General features: G+C 39.9%; 1 protein-coding gene across 1 annotated transcript in view; it reads right to left on the bottom strand.

Moving 5' to 3' along the window:
* Positions 1-9,285: 9,285 nt before the first annotated feature.
* LOC104407867 (acyl-coenzyme A synthetase ACSM3, mitochondrial-like) overlaps positions 9,286-14,964 on the bottom strand; it is an 8,531-nt gene continuing 2,852 nt past the window's right edge. The window contains exons 5-13 of the mRNA XM_010017260.1: positions 14,522-14,678; positions 13,841-13,920; positions 13,059-13,182; positions 12,469-12,549; positions 12,263-12,364; positions 11,835-11,962; positions 11,068-11,167; positions 10,211-10,330; positions 9,286-9,372 (exon numbers count right to left, since the gene is read on the bottom strand). Of these exons, the coding sequence (XP_010015562.1) occupies positions 9,286-9,372; positions 10,211-10,330; positions 11,068-11,167; positions 11,835-11,962; positions 12,263-12,364; positions 12,469-12,549; positions 13,059-13,182; positions 13,841-13,920; positions 14,522-14,678 (979 nt within the window). The remainder of the gene's footprint in view (positions 9,373-10,210; positions 10,331-11,067; positions 11,168-11,834; positions 11,963-12,262; positions 12,365-12,468; positions 12,550-13,058; positions 13,183-13,840; positions 13,921-14,521; positions 14,679-14,964) is intronic.

Raw genomic sequence — 14,964 nt, 5'->3', positions numbered from 1 at the left:
TAACCTATTCAATGGCAACTACTTTGGCGTGTACACTTCAGGAGCACACACAGTGAGATTCAGAGCAAGAACATTTGGGTCAGGGTTTGAGGAACTTCACGCCTCTGTAACAGGGCACAGAATCTTCCATCTGCTCTCCCCATATAGTACATGACTCCTCCCATTCCTCATTTTGCTGTGGCTGTTAAGTGGCTTTTGAGCTGTGCAATACACACACAAAGAGCCATTTGAACACACAATGTTTCTAGTGTATGTACACAAGAGGGCATTAAGCCCTTCTTCAACCCAGCACGGAGAGACTGAAATCAGTGACTGAGTTTGCTCACAGATTTTCAGGGTAGACAGATTTGGCCCTTTTCCCAGGGTAAATTCCTAAGCACACTCAGGGGTTTACAGCAACAGCTCCAGTGACATCCTTCATGCTGCCTGTGCCATGTAAATACATTTGGAGACACACAACACAGCTGCTACTCTTTGTAAATGTCATAAACCATTATTCAGTGCAATAATGATGGACCATATGCACACAGATGGGTCAGCCCAATTTGTCCTCAAAATCCTAGAACAAACAAAAAGGGTGACAGCCCCCGAACAGTGAATGTACTGTAGCAGTCTTCCACTAGCGCACACTTGGAAAACACCCCAGTTGACCATTTTCATGGTAGTTGCATTGAAATTCAGAGAAGTTTCTTATTTGCTCACCAAAATGTAACTACCGCGTCTCAGGAAGTAGAATTCAAAGCAGCTCTTGATGCGAATGTAGTAGAGAACCATTCAAGGCAGATACAATTCCTCTCTGCATGTCTGTTACTTTAAGTACAACATTTTGGACAGTCTAAACACTTTCACTCTGTGGAATGAATCTCCAAAGGACTGATTAATAAAATATCCAAAACCACCTCCTTTCAGTCACTTTTGTAATTTCCTTAAAACATTAAACACTCACAGCATGCAGATACTCCAGAGAGTAGGGTTTATTTTTCATTTGAGGTCTAATTCTGCTCCTAAAGAAATAAATTTTCATCAATCCCCTGAGTAGCGCAAGCTCAGATACATTTAGATTGATGTAACCTACACAGACACATTTTGTGCATTTGCTTTCTCTTTGTTTTTGACCTCGGGCAATTATGTGCTTTGTAAGTGGAAACCAAAGCAATATCCATTTCAGAGCTTAACGGTATGAAAGAGGCAAGATCCACCTGCAGAACCCTCCTGGTACAGCCTTTCCTGGGACTTGTGTTTGTTAGCCAGTTAATAACTCAATTAGCTGTCCTGAAAGGTCATAAGCAGCTTTACTACACACCATGTTTGCTATTTTCCCAGGCTCTTGGTACAACAGCAGATGTGCTCATGAGTACTGCATAGTAGGTTTACAGCAGAACAAGGCAATTTTGAGATAAACAACCCTGGGCTTTTTTTGGTTCACTGGTGTTTTTGTGCTTCTAGTAAATACAGTCTTGGTCATGGAGTTCAACTACTACTTGCGTTGTCTGAAGCAAGAATAGAGTACACAGCCTGCGCTATAGCAGCACTGTGTGAGGTGCAAGTGCTACAGAGGGGTCACAAGAAATGTGAGATGTGACCTAACAGGTATGATCTAAACCTCTGCTGCAGCCATACCCACGTAACTGTGCTTGACTGTTATGGAAATTTCTCACAGTCTGAACTATTTAGTCCAGGAAATCCTTGATGATATTTAATCCTGAAACGATCTGTGACCCAGCACTGTCTAAAGCTGAAAGTCTGATCATCAACAATTATTAAAAAACATTCTCACAAAACAGTATTTAACTTACATACTTTGTAGCTTTCAATGAAACAATGCACATACAAAAATAAACGCAAAACCTGAAGCCAAGTCTGATTTCCCCTTGTTTATCATTATTTTCAAACCAGCTTCTCCCATATACATATTAAATTATAGGGAAAATATTGCTTTCAAAACACCCAAAAGCACAGGACCAAAAATTGGTATCTTCTACTCTTACTCAGAAGGTTCTCCAGCACCTCTTAAGACTGTTAGGGAACATGATGCCAGAAAGCAGAACAGCAGTCATGTTCAACACATTGTGGCACATTCTGGCACATGCCTTGCTCAGCAGTAAAACTCAGCTCTTCCCCAGTCTTTCTTTCTTAGATTCTTCCTTTGGATTTTCCCAGAGACCATCTTTGGCATTTATTGAACAAACTCTAAGTGGTCTGTAAAGAAATAACAATACTTAGCAGTTTGACAGAGCTTCCAGCTTCATTCCAAGCTGTGTTCCTTTTCTGTGGCAAGCCTGTGATTTTAAAAGCTACAGGCTCTTCTGAGGATGAAGCAGGCAGGCAGCACACCCAGTGCCCAATAAAGAGTGACTTCTTAGAGAAGCAGAGATCATCACTTGGGTCACTCAGCAATTCCTCAAACCAGTAGTGTGGGACATCACACGCCACTGAATTTGAGCACAACTTGGGACTTCCAAGGGGGCTACTAAGAGACTTTATCTGGTTGCTTGAAACCCTGGCCTGTGAGGCAGAGCTCACTGGACACTCCTGCACACACCCCCAATAGAAATGTTTTGATCCACCTGCTTGTTTCTTCTTTTTTCTTCCTGGTCAGGTTCAGGTTTTGACATGGTTTAGTGGTGGACCTGGCAGTCTGGCGGTAATGACTGGACTTGATGATCCTAAAGGTCTTTTCAGCCTAGTTGGTTCTGTGATTACACAACTGCACTAACATGTTGGTGAGTCTGACAGACCCAGTGTATAGACTGAGAAGTCTGCAACTGCACCAGAGATGAAACCTCCAGAGTGAGACCTTCCCTGCTGTAAAGAGCCATTTAAACCACTAGAACAGGGCTCAGGGGAAAATCTAGCCAGATCTGTTTAAAATCCAACACAGACCAGTACCAAAACCCAAGAATCTGTTCTAGGATTACATTTGTAAGATTGCTTTAAAAACAATTAATTTGAAGGTCACAATTAGATTATGTTAAAAAATTTATTACTGACCTAGAATAAAAGGATTATGTGAACAATCTGATTACTTCACTTCGAAGTGGATTACTTTGCCAAAAAGTACTGACATTTGAAATCTGAATGTGCTTAAAAAGAGTCAGATTCTGAAATGTTGACCAGATTACGTTTTTCAACATGTTTTGATGATTGCACTTAAAAATCTAATCCTATTTCTAGTTATTCTGCTCAAAAAATGGGATTACATTTGAAATACCCAATATGTTTTCCCTCTGTTCCAACTGAATCAAGGAGAGAAAAATTGATCTCCCAGAGCAAAGCTGTTACTCAGGGAAAGGAAAGGGAAATTTAAAACCCTGCATCATGGTTGTGGAACCCTGTGGAGAAACTGAGGGAAGCCAAAGGCAGACACTGAAGTCTTTTCTAAAGACTTCTGGTGGGAGCTGGCGCATCATTGCTTAGCCAGGTTGGGCTTATTCTGCTACTCCTGATGAACTATTCATGTTTAACTCTGGAGGCCCTGGGGTTCTTTTCAACCATTCTAGATGGTCTGCTAGTGAGTCCTGCCTCACCTGGAAAAGCTGTAGTACTGTTTGCTTTTGCACAGCCCACTGCCACCAGTAATGAGATGTGAAAATCATGCTGAGATTCCTCTAAACCTGCCATACGCTTTGATCCTGGTAATCTGCAACCAGTGCAAACTGATAACTCTGGTGAGGAACTTGACAGGCTATCGACTGTTGCCAGCTGAGGCTTTCACCCATGCTACAGCATTCAAACCCTCTGTTATTATAATATCCAAGCATTATCTTTCTCTGTTCAGTTAGTCATTCAAGATGTAAAGAAATGCATTTAATAACTATTGAATTTGTAGGATCTGATTCTTTTATTTAAAATAATTAGGATAAATTTATACTCATAGACACAATTTGATTACGTAAAGGAACATTTCATTTCCCTGTATATAATCACAGGGAAATCTAATATAGGTTCATCTGTAGTTTCAATGTAAGAAGACAACATCAGATCCCATCAGGACAGGCCTATGATGTTCAGCTAAGCAGTATTTACTTACGTAAAGGATGTGTGTGTGTTTGTCAGATTCTCAATGTTATATTTCAACACCTTAGAAGAAGTTCCAGGAGAAAAAAATAGCAAAATACTACTATTCCAAAATATAACCTGACTGTATTTCTTATCTGATTATTAGGTTTGATTAGAGGAGTTTTAATTTTAAGGTGTATTGCCAGGAACTACTTGTATATTCAGAACTCCATAGTACTTGCCTTTCTTGGGTATTTGTAAGGTGCAGTTACTTTTTTCACATCCTGAAGAACTAATTTTTCAGGATCCTGAGACATAAATTCAGGAGACAGAACAATAAAAGCTTTTACCACCTAAAGGAGAGAGCTAGAGTAAGGCAAAACTCAGCAATCACTAACTTGATGAATAATGTTCAATAGAAAGACTAAGATGAATAACATGATTTTCTACAATCATATTTCTTTCAAACCCGTAGAAATACAAGTTACCAAGCCAGATGCTGGGCAACTTTCTAGTTTTTATCATTTGCTGAGTTCCAGAAATAGGCTTTAAAACTACTCATAGCGAGCATAGTGGCATTCCCAGCACACAGGAATTCTTCACTGGTGTCAGGGCAGCCACGTCATGTCCTCACAGTGTTAAAGAAGAGAGGTGACTTAGGTAAGCCATATTTACTTAATGGTCTTCCTAAGAATAGCTAGGGGACATCGCTTCAAGGTACGGGATCTCACTGGAATACACAGATGCCATTGGAGTTGGTGTCCCTGATTTTTCTGAAATCAAAAGGAATTTGATGCCTCTTTTGTATGTATTTCAAATACATACAAAAATGTATTTGAAAATGCCCGTCTACATCTTTACAGTATTAATACAAGCCAGTATTTCCCTTACAGACAGAGCTGTTTCAACACACACGTTAGATGTTTTAGGTAGCTCCAACAAGCAAACAGTAAGCAAAAATCAGACAAATAGTGACACCATTATTTGGTGGGAGCAGAGCATGCCTCAGGATAGTTTGCAGTGGAGAGGGAGATTTCATTACTCATTTGCAGAGAGATGTGACTTGCCCTAGATCAATTTGTATGTCTGTGGGTGGTACAAAAAGCTGAATGTGGTTTGGAATTTCCACTCTACCAAGAGCACTGTCTCCCACCATGCATTAACAACCCACTATTTGATAACACACTTTTTATTCTTACATTTAAAATAGTTGCTGTGTCATCTGTAGCTAGCCATGTGAAAAGAGGCATGATCCCTGAATCCATGGAGAAAATGAGGTGGAATGGTCAAATTTTATCCAGCCTGTATCAGACAGACCCCATAGTGTATCAGAGGAATTCAAATTCATCCAAAGCTTAGTAATGATGAGAAAATTATAAACGAAGCATTTAACAGGAAAAAAGAATTTACAAGTGGAGTTAAGAGATGTAGACATTGTCAATTTACATAATCCTCTTTCCATTCATTAACAGGCCTGATTCCTTCAGGAATCTCTCAGGAATGTAGCTTCATGTCACCGAGTAGAAGAGGTTTACCTTTAATGTCATTTTGCTGCAGATCATAAGCATGGTTAAGGGAAAAAAAAACCGTGAAAGTATTTAAAATGATTGAAGGAAGCACAAAAAGTCCTCTCTGCTTCCTTCAAATTTCTGTTATTTCATTTACTAAGAAAATAATGCTTTTTATTCAGAACTAGGCAGTCTGACCACAATAATAATAACAGGCAATGAGGTTTAAACAATCTAGCTATGAATGCCTGGCCCCTTGCCCAGCAAATAACCTCACCTCTGCACCTGACTGCACTTGCCTAGGAAGTACCACAGGGAAACAAACACTGATCTTTTATGAAAGCATCATAAAAGGCTGAGATAAGCATTTTCTGGAAACATACCCGTATGCTGTATCACCCACTGGAAGCAAGTGTAAATACTTGAATTGGTGAAGTGTGTTACTTTCTCTGATTGAGCCCATTTATCCAGAATGTGTGGCACTCACAGAGGGCTTAAAAAAGCAGATGGCTGTGGTGCTTGCAGCTTCCCTCTCTCAAGGGGAATCTGATTTGAGAGTATGGAGCTGTGCAGAGCATGGGCTCCTTGGCAGACAGAGCTGCTAGAGCCAGGTTTGACCACAAGCTTATTTTGTTCACTTTTCTTCTGGTGGAATCACATTAAACAGATTCTTGCTCTCATGGGGGATTTTATTTTCTACACTCACTAGAAGCCTGTGAGATTGTGCTTGAAGATAATTTTATTTTGGATTTTAGGACACTAAAGGAATCCCTTAAGAAACAAGCAGCTGCTGGACTCTGCTGCTCTGCCACAGCTGATGAAGCTCAGACAGTGATGGTGAGTTCTGGTCTGCATCTTAAATCTAACACTTGAATGTAATGGCCAAACTTGGCTAATTACCCCTTCTCTAATCGATCTTTTCAATAATGAACGCTTCTCACACAGATATGCTTACATCCATTTAATTTATAAATTGTGTTCTTTTTTATTCTTACAGGGGGACACGTCAAGTATTGGCATAATATCTGCCTTATGAATAACTAAAACCAAACTCACCTCATGGCTGCACCTTTATTCCAACTTTTTGTATTGCTGGAAAGGAGATGACGTTGTAGATCACTTATAAAATGCTCCTGCTCAATGGACTGGCTAAAATAACACACACAAAGTCATGAAAGTCACCATCCAGCAAATCTGCAAGACCAAATTCCAGACACATTCTGGAAATGTATAAATGATCTCTAGACATAAACAAAATATTAACTTTTTTACGAATGCAAGCAGAGCAATTTTATGTGCCAAAATACATACATCCAACATATATATACACACACAGTATATGTATACATGCAACATTAAGCATGTACTATGAAGCTGGGTTGTAAGAGGGAAGGAGAGGAGGTCTCAAAGGGAAGGGCTAGTCTACTGAAAATTGTATTTTTCCGCCAGAATGATACAATCCAGTCAAGTTTCAAACTTCGTGGCTCCAAAAGAAATGCATATGCTACAGAGATTGACTTTGCTTTCAATTGCTTGTAGCTGCAAGCCTGAGTCTCTGAAATCATTCTGCATGGGTCAGAGGAAATGTATTGGCAATTCTCTTATTCTGGGCATAGGAGAACAAGTAAACAAACCATCTACCTTAAACAGGAGACAGAAAAGTGTACTGAATATTGCTAATAAGAGGCTGCTGCAGCATGAAGCAGAGCACCTCACAGCTTAGAGCCACAGCACGTGGCATGAATAACCTGTCAGCCTGCTTGACTTTGACCCTGGACTGTTCATGCAAAAACATGGGTACTACAGCACACCAGAAAGCCAGTTTCTATGGTCAGATAAGGAAGGGATTACAGTAGGTGACAGCCCTAGCATTGAAGCCTGGGGCACATTATTCCAATGAGCCACACTAGAATTTAGAGAGTCATGAGCCCACTGAAACCAGTGGTAAAACACCGGTCTTCAGTGTGGTAGTTTGATTCAGACCTTTTCTTTCAAGGTTCTGAACTTTCCCAACTCTGAATTTAGTTGCTTGATTTTAGGTCCTTAAATATGGTGAGGGGAAAAAAAACCCCAGAACTTCTTAATCCTCAGACATCATTGGAGTTTACCTGCCCAAACAGCTAACTGCAGATACAGTGGGGAGTTTCCAGGTGCTCTGAATTCTAGTTTGTACACTTGTTTATCATCCCACTTTTTGCAGACTTTTTGGTTTTTTGTCCACTTTTCATTGTTTTTAAACACTTATTTGTTTAAAACCAAGCAGAAAGATCTAGAAGATGTAGAGCCCTTGGAAGGCCCAGGAGTACATGGTTGTTAAAGGAAACTGAACTGGGTACAGAAAAGACCTTGAGGCAGCAACAAAGGACATGCCCAAACAAGTGCATTCAAGAAACTAATGATCAGTTCTATAATCATATAATCTAATGTTCCCAGAAAACTTAGGAGTGAAATAGTGTTTTAAAACTTCTCTGTAATATCAAGAAGAATTACAAAAAATGAAGCTACTGTCAAAAAGAGTGTAGTAAATGTGTTTATTGACAATTGCTTTCATTTCAAGCAGTTGCTAGTACAGAAATTATTCTACCAACAGAAGTGTTTATTCTCAAGAAATAAAATATTTTCCTTTCTCAAAATTAGAATTCCCCAAATCTCACTTTACAGCTGCAGTAGACATAGAACTCCAGGCAGTGAGATGCAACTGTAAAAGCCCTTCTTTCCTGCCTAAAGATGCTATTGTTATCCAGCACTTTCTTCTTACTTATGAACAGAAGAGGATTCTAAGGCTGGAGATGCTTTTGTCAAGGAATGAAAATTTGTGCCAGAAAATGAAATTAAAAAAACAAAGAAAACCCACAAAACCCCAGGATGAACAGCTAAGAACTGATGAGATTATTGCCTTGAAGTCTGTCCCACTATTGCACATGCCACTGTAAGAAGTAAGGGTGTGCACACTTAGTACATGCTTCTTCATGAAGCTCGGAGTTAAATGTTAAACGATGATGTGATCATCCAAACCAGACCAAGGAATGTTTTTCACTGATTTCACCTCTAAGTGACTGCAGGAATAGACCTGTCCTGTAGCAAGTGCCTACTATGGCAAAGAACTATGGTTTGGTTTACAACTCGTGTCACCTGCCAACACAGATTTGTTGGGTTTGTTGCCAAAACTTCATGTTAAAGACCACCAGAAGTGGTACAGGAGTTTTGTCCATTGTGTGCAAAGATCGGAACAGAGGGAAACAATGAAGCTACTTCTGCATGAGAATTTGTGGATAAAGCACTAAAGAAACTAGCACTGCTTATCATCAACATGTATTAATCAAGAAAGGTGATATCAATAAAGAGGAGTCTTTCCATCTTCAATAAATGATAGAAGGGCTGCATTCAGGTTAAACACACTGCATTTAAGTACAGAGCATTTGAACCACTCAAATCCATGCCTGCCTTTTCTGCAGCTTCGAGCTAGACAACTGGTATCAGCAATATCTCTTCACTCATCTTGAATGCTATATATTTGGCTATACCAGCCAAATTCTGGTGAACCTGTGGACATTCAGGACCAGAACGGAGTTGTATCATTTGTTCCCTTTTCCAGCAGTGCTTCGGGAACTGAAGCGGTGGTACTGATGCTTTGCAAGCAAATGCAGACATCACATCTTGGTGTTATCTATAGCTTTTGATGCTCAGCCATTTAACAAAAAAGAGGAAGGCAGTTACATCAGAGAAATGTGTACAGTCTTAATGGAATGAAAGAAGTTCTGTTAATTTCCAAACAATGCTACATCTGTCCCCACTCTTTCTTTCTTAATTCATTCCTCTTGATCTTCCCAGTGACTGTCTTTGGCAGCTCTTGGACAAATTCCACCTAAATAAAAAAAGAAAGACAACAACGTAGCGAGTTCTACAGAGTTGGCTTTCCAAGACTAACTCTCAGCATAGGTGGAAATCTAAGAGGACTCCTATCAGTAAAAACTGCTTGCCTAAAGGATCAAGTGCAAGCCGAATCTCAAAGCAGCATATTGTGCCATTTGTCAAACAATTTCTTTGGCTTCCTAGATGGCCAAAGACCTATGTAGCTGCCTCCCAGCTAACCAAACTGAGTATTGTAACAGAAGGATGAATACTCAAATGGTATCAGAAGTCAGAAACAAATGATAAAAAAGAAGAAAAAAGAGATGTGATTGGTACAAAGTCTTTAATGGTCCTTAGTTCCTATGAGTTGTGCACAAGTGAACTAGGGCACTGCTAGTAGCTCTTTTCCTGTAGGTCTGGGATTACTGAGAAACACCAAGTGTATCCTCCTGGACTTTCCCCTTATTTATTAACTGTGAGAAGCAGCAGATAAAAAGTTATTCAGATTCAGTCAGATACTACCCTAACGTCACTAGAGAGTGCTCAGTTGAAGATTAAATACAAAATGGAGAATTACGATTGTGAGTCTGACTTAAAATATGCAGAGCTAACTAGGATATTATATGAAGCTTAGAAATTTTTGAGAGGTTTAAACAAACGCAAAGTCAAATGCATGAAAACCAAAGAAAGCTAATATCATTTAGGAAAGATTTGCTGGAGCCAGGGCTTTAGCTGAATCTTTACCACTGTCTCTTTCAGCTCAATCACGAAAATCTAAATAATAATTCTGTGAGGTTTATGGAAGAGTGACCTGGTTGATCTCCTTAGGTGACCTCCTCAGAAGCATTTACCTTTCTGGGGTATTTATATGGAGCAGTAGTTTTCTTGACATGCTCCTGCAAGTCACAGGTTAAGCTCTCTAAATCACTGGATGAAAAAGTTGGGGACAGGACCACAAATGCTTTCACAACCTGTAAGGAAAGGTCAACAGAAGTGATCTAACACCATTCATTTTTACAAGCTGATACACAGGTTACCAGTGAGTAGTACTGCTCAGTCTCATGACATGCAAAAGGAAGGAGCAGAGAAACCAGCACAATGCAAGAAATGGTTGTGCCTGCCTTCTGCACATGTATCAGAGAAGGGAAAGTTGAAAGCAGAGTTTTTCTTCCCTCATTACAAAGCAAGAACATTTGCTCTATCTTCTCAGCAGGCATCAAGAAAGAGGAGTAACAAGAGGTGTCTCTGCAGAGTTCTCCCTGAAGCTGAGGGACATTTTGTTTCTCTCTGAAGTTCACGCTGGGGACAGGAAGCCCTTATCATTCCAGCACAGGACTGTGCTTTCTAATGCAAGGTACAGTATGCTAGTTACATATATGTAACTAGTTAATGCTAGTTACAGTATAACTTTGGTTATGCCAAGACAGCCAAAAAAAGACAATTTCAGTGTACAGACAAGTGCTTAACAACAAGAGGAAAACAAGCATCACTGTAATATTCTCCAGAGAAGACCTTCTTGGGATGAAAATAAACTAAGAGCAAAGGCACGTAAATAAGAAGGGATTTTGCCTGTCATCCCAAGAAGGATTATCCGTGATGTCATGACTGCCTTAGAGCTGTACATTACTCAGTAAAGTAGGAACTGCTTTATAAAATTATATATTCAAACAAACATATTGCTTCCCCCACCACTGCTCAACATCATTACCTCTCCTCTGAGGGGATCTGGGCTGCTGACAACAGCTGTTTCTGCTACTGCTGGGTGTTCTATTAGGGCATTCTCTACTTCAAATGGCCCAATGCGATATCTAGGTAAGGAAAGAAAAAAGTAGGGTTTGGTTTTATGAGCTGGAAAACCAGTACCAAAAGAGTTTTGATGGTCATATTGCAGAAAAAAGCCTAAAACAAACCAACAACCGACTACACAAACCTCAGGCAGAATGGAAAGGTTGGCTGTGTTAAAAGGTAGGAGCATTTCATGGTGGTCATGTGGTAGAGGACCACATCCTGGGGCTGTGCATACCTCTCCCATCTCTCCCCTTTCCTTGCGGCTCCTAGACTGGAGCTCCATCCCAACTTGATAGCTGGGGTCTGTAGTACCACCTGATGTCATGGTACCACATCACACAATATAAAATTGTTTCATTCCACCATGTGAAAAGTAAAATGTTTCAAATGCTCTTCTGATAGAGATGTCCTTCAATTTTAGTTAAAATCCCAAACTAGATTAAAATCCCTCCTCTGCCAATGGCAGTCTTCACTTTTTGTTGAAACAGAGGCAATGTTGCAGGCGAAATGGATACAGACATGCCGCTGACATTACCAAGATGGTACTGCAGGTCTGTGGAAAGCTAATAATAAAAGCAAGTATTCCTAAATCAAGAATTCATCACAGAATCATGGCAGAAGCTCACCAGGAACCCAACATGTAAGATGATACAATGGCAGATGTAGAAAGGAAGCGTGCAAACTGACCCTGAAGAAATGATGATGTCATCATCTCTTCCAATGAACTGAAAATATCCATCTTCGTCCATAGTCCCTCTGTCTCCAGTGACATAAAAATCCCCATGTTCAGTTTCTGCAGTTTTCTTAGGGTTATCCTCAAAGTGGTTTACAAACAGTAGTTTAGATTTTGAACCTATACCTTATGCTATAACACATATAACATTAAATGCACTGAAACTTAATTTTTCAGTCAAGGATGTTCAAGAATTGTACTGATACTGCTATAAAATTTTAACTCAATATTGAGCAAACTCTTCTCTGCCCTGTTCCAACATCCACCAGTCCAAACAAATTACTCTGGTGATTAATAATAAACTGGTGAAAAATATTCAGCCTTTGGAGCCGCTATGCAATTGGAGAGATCAGTGGTGGTGAGAATAAAATAAAGTCCTTACTACATATCCAGAGAAAAAACCAAGTGGTTTAATAGGTTTGCTTCTGACAGCAATTTTCCCCTGTTGTCCTGGAGGCAGAATATTAGCATTTTTGTCTACAACCTACAATGAAAACCAACATGTTTTAGTCCAATGGGAAAATCAAACCCAAAACAAACCAACCAACCAAAACACCCTATGAAAGAATTTAAGAGCAGCCAACAAACCTGAACATCGTAAAGCGGAACTGCCTTCCCCATTGATCCAGGTTTAACCTTCATTCCTTTAAAAACAGAGCAGATTATTCCCTGAAAAAAAATCAAATCAATGTTTTACAATAGAAAAGTCCCACATTTATATTCAATTCAATAAATGCACTTTCTAGAGTAATTCCAAAGTAAGGAAGTAAGATGCATAGGATCTTGTATGTCAGAGCTATATGGTACAGATAAGCTAAATTAAGAAACTCCCAAAAAGAATTCTCTTCCATTATCTGCAAAGAATTAATGCCCTCTGCTAAGCAGTCTTCTTCTTTAGGAGTCAGACTGCCCTCTTGCCTGTCCCTGTCTCTTGGAATTTGCTTAAGGACTTTGGTGGAAATTAGCACATTTCCTCCCAGCAATCCATGTTTCTGGAAGGTTCTGTGAGGAGCACCACAAAATTGTTTCTTTCAGAGGTTATCAGGGTGAGGTTACTGAACCAGTCACAGAAACATCAAGGAAGAAACAGGCTGTGTTCTTTCAAAACAAACCATAAAACATCATGCAGCAAAAATAAATTACAAAGATTCAACAGAATAGGGACACTACAGATGTACCGTTTCAGTCTGCCCGTATACTTCATGGATGTCCAGCCCGGTCTTGCTTTTCCACTGCTCCATGACTTCTGGGTTGAGTGGCTCCCCTCCACTAATGCAGTGCTTCAGGTTCATGAATTTGTAGCTTCACAGGGAGTTAAAAACCAGAAGAAGCAGTACTTTAATTTACTGGGCAAGACAAGGAGCATGCAACTATAAACAAACAATACTGGGGAGCTGTTTACTGGGAGAGTTAGTCCCATGAAATAGAGAAATCAGAGGATTTCTGATCCTTCAGCTCCTGGTACATCAAGGCTATCAGTCTGTGTTCAACACTATACAAATGAGTGGTAGTAGTCAGAATTACACACACATGAAAAATAAAGTAAATTTTCTGCTGAAGTCAGCTGGGATTTAAGGACATGCCTGTAACTAACCACAGAGCAATCTGCTGAGCCAGGGCCCAGTCTGCTGACCCTCTGCAACAGCCCACGTGAGAAAGTGCGAGAGGGGAGGAAGGAGCAGTGGCAGGCAGCAGGATCTGGAGCAAGGATGATGTACAACTGCCACAAGAAGTCACTCCCTCTCAGATATGTTGACACTCGCTTTCTAGGATGACAATCCTTCCCAAAGCATGGAAAATTAATTCAGTAGTTGAAAATTATGAAATTTTCTATGACAGTCTTTTCATGAAGGATATTTTAAACTAAATTATTATATTTTTGGTCAAGCAGCTAGATCTGGGAGATCACTAAAGTTTGGTTAGGATGAATTAAATATGAGTAAATAATTTCTTGACGTACCTGGAAAGATCATTTTGTACTAGCATGCGGAACAATGTAGGAGCACTAACCAGTGTGTCGATAGGGAATCTGCAGAGAGTCTAGTGAGTTAAACAACAAGATGAACATATGAAGCTCCTACATAAATCCGCCTTGTAGATGTATAGTGAGCAGGTGATCTAGTGGGCAAATGTAGCTCCCCTTTCTATGGAAAAGCACCATACACTCTATTGGGTAAGAAACCCTCCTACAGTTAGTGTAATATGCAGAGATTCTCAGTATATTTGGTAGCATGAAATCCCATGCTAACATGTCTACATGACACCCAGACCAAACAGCTTGGAGCATGGCCAGAATAGGCCCCCCTCCTTGTCTACGTTATAGGTAAGGTTTTCACTTTCATTTTGGTCAGCATGGACAGAGGAACACTTAGGTTTCAGTCTGCATTAATACCAGCAATTAGTTCTGCTTTTGGATGATTTTCATTCACATGCTCACCAACTGTAAGCGAAACATGTGAATGAAGGGCAGGTTTGGCCCCTTGTGCGTACATCAAAGATGCAAATAGGGGCTTTACACAACAGATACAGCATCTCAAACACAACTATGGACACAACCCTCATGAAATCTATAGATGCTGCTAAGAATTTTTTTTTTGTGCCCTTTTTGCAGATTAACACATCTCCGCGAGTTGTTCTTTACATTTAGGATGGCTGCTGATTCAATCCGTGGTAGCTTATGTACAAAGATGCATGATCCAAAAACCCAGGGATCAAAAACAGATGCCAGTGAAGCTACTATCCATCCTGTGTCTGCTGTGCTCCATATCACATCTGAGGGAGTCAAATCCAACCAATACCTGATACAGTGGAAAAAAATGATCAAAAAGATAATGAAAATCTTTTGCTTAACACCCTCACCTAAACCACAAAGAAAGAAAACTCAAAAAAACCCCAAATCCCAAACCTAAAAACCAATAAGCCCAAGATTTCTGACAAGATACAGGTGCACTGGGTGCTCTGAATAAGCTTGTTTAATAAGATAGCTCTAGGATTAAAGGGCACCTAACTATATGTTTGCATAAATATACATACATACATGTATGTATACATACATATATGATGTCAGTCATAACATAAGATAGA

This window comes from Nestor notabilis, unplaced genomic scaffold, assembly GCF_000696875.1.
Source record: "Nestor notabilis isolate BGI_N333 unplaced genomic scaffold, ASM69687v1 scaffold11496, whole genome shotgun sequence".
Taxonomy (NCBI): Eukaryota; Metazoa; Chordata; class Aves; order Psittaciformes; family Psittacidae; genus Nestor; species Nestor notabilis.
Note: the sequence above shows the minus strand (reverse complement) of the source record. Positions and strands in the feature narration are given on the sequence as shown.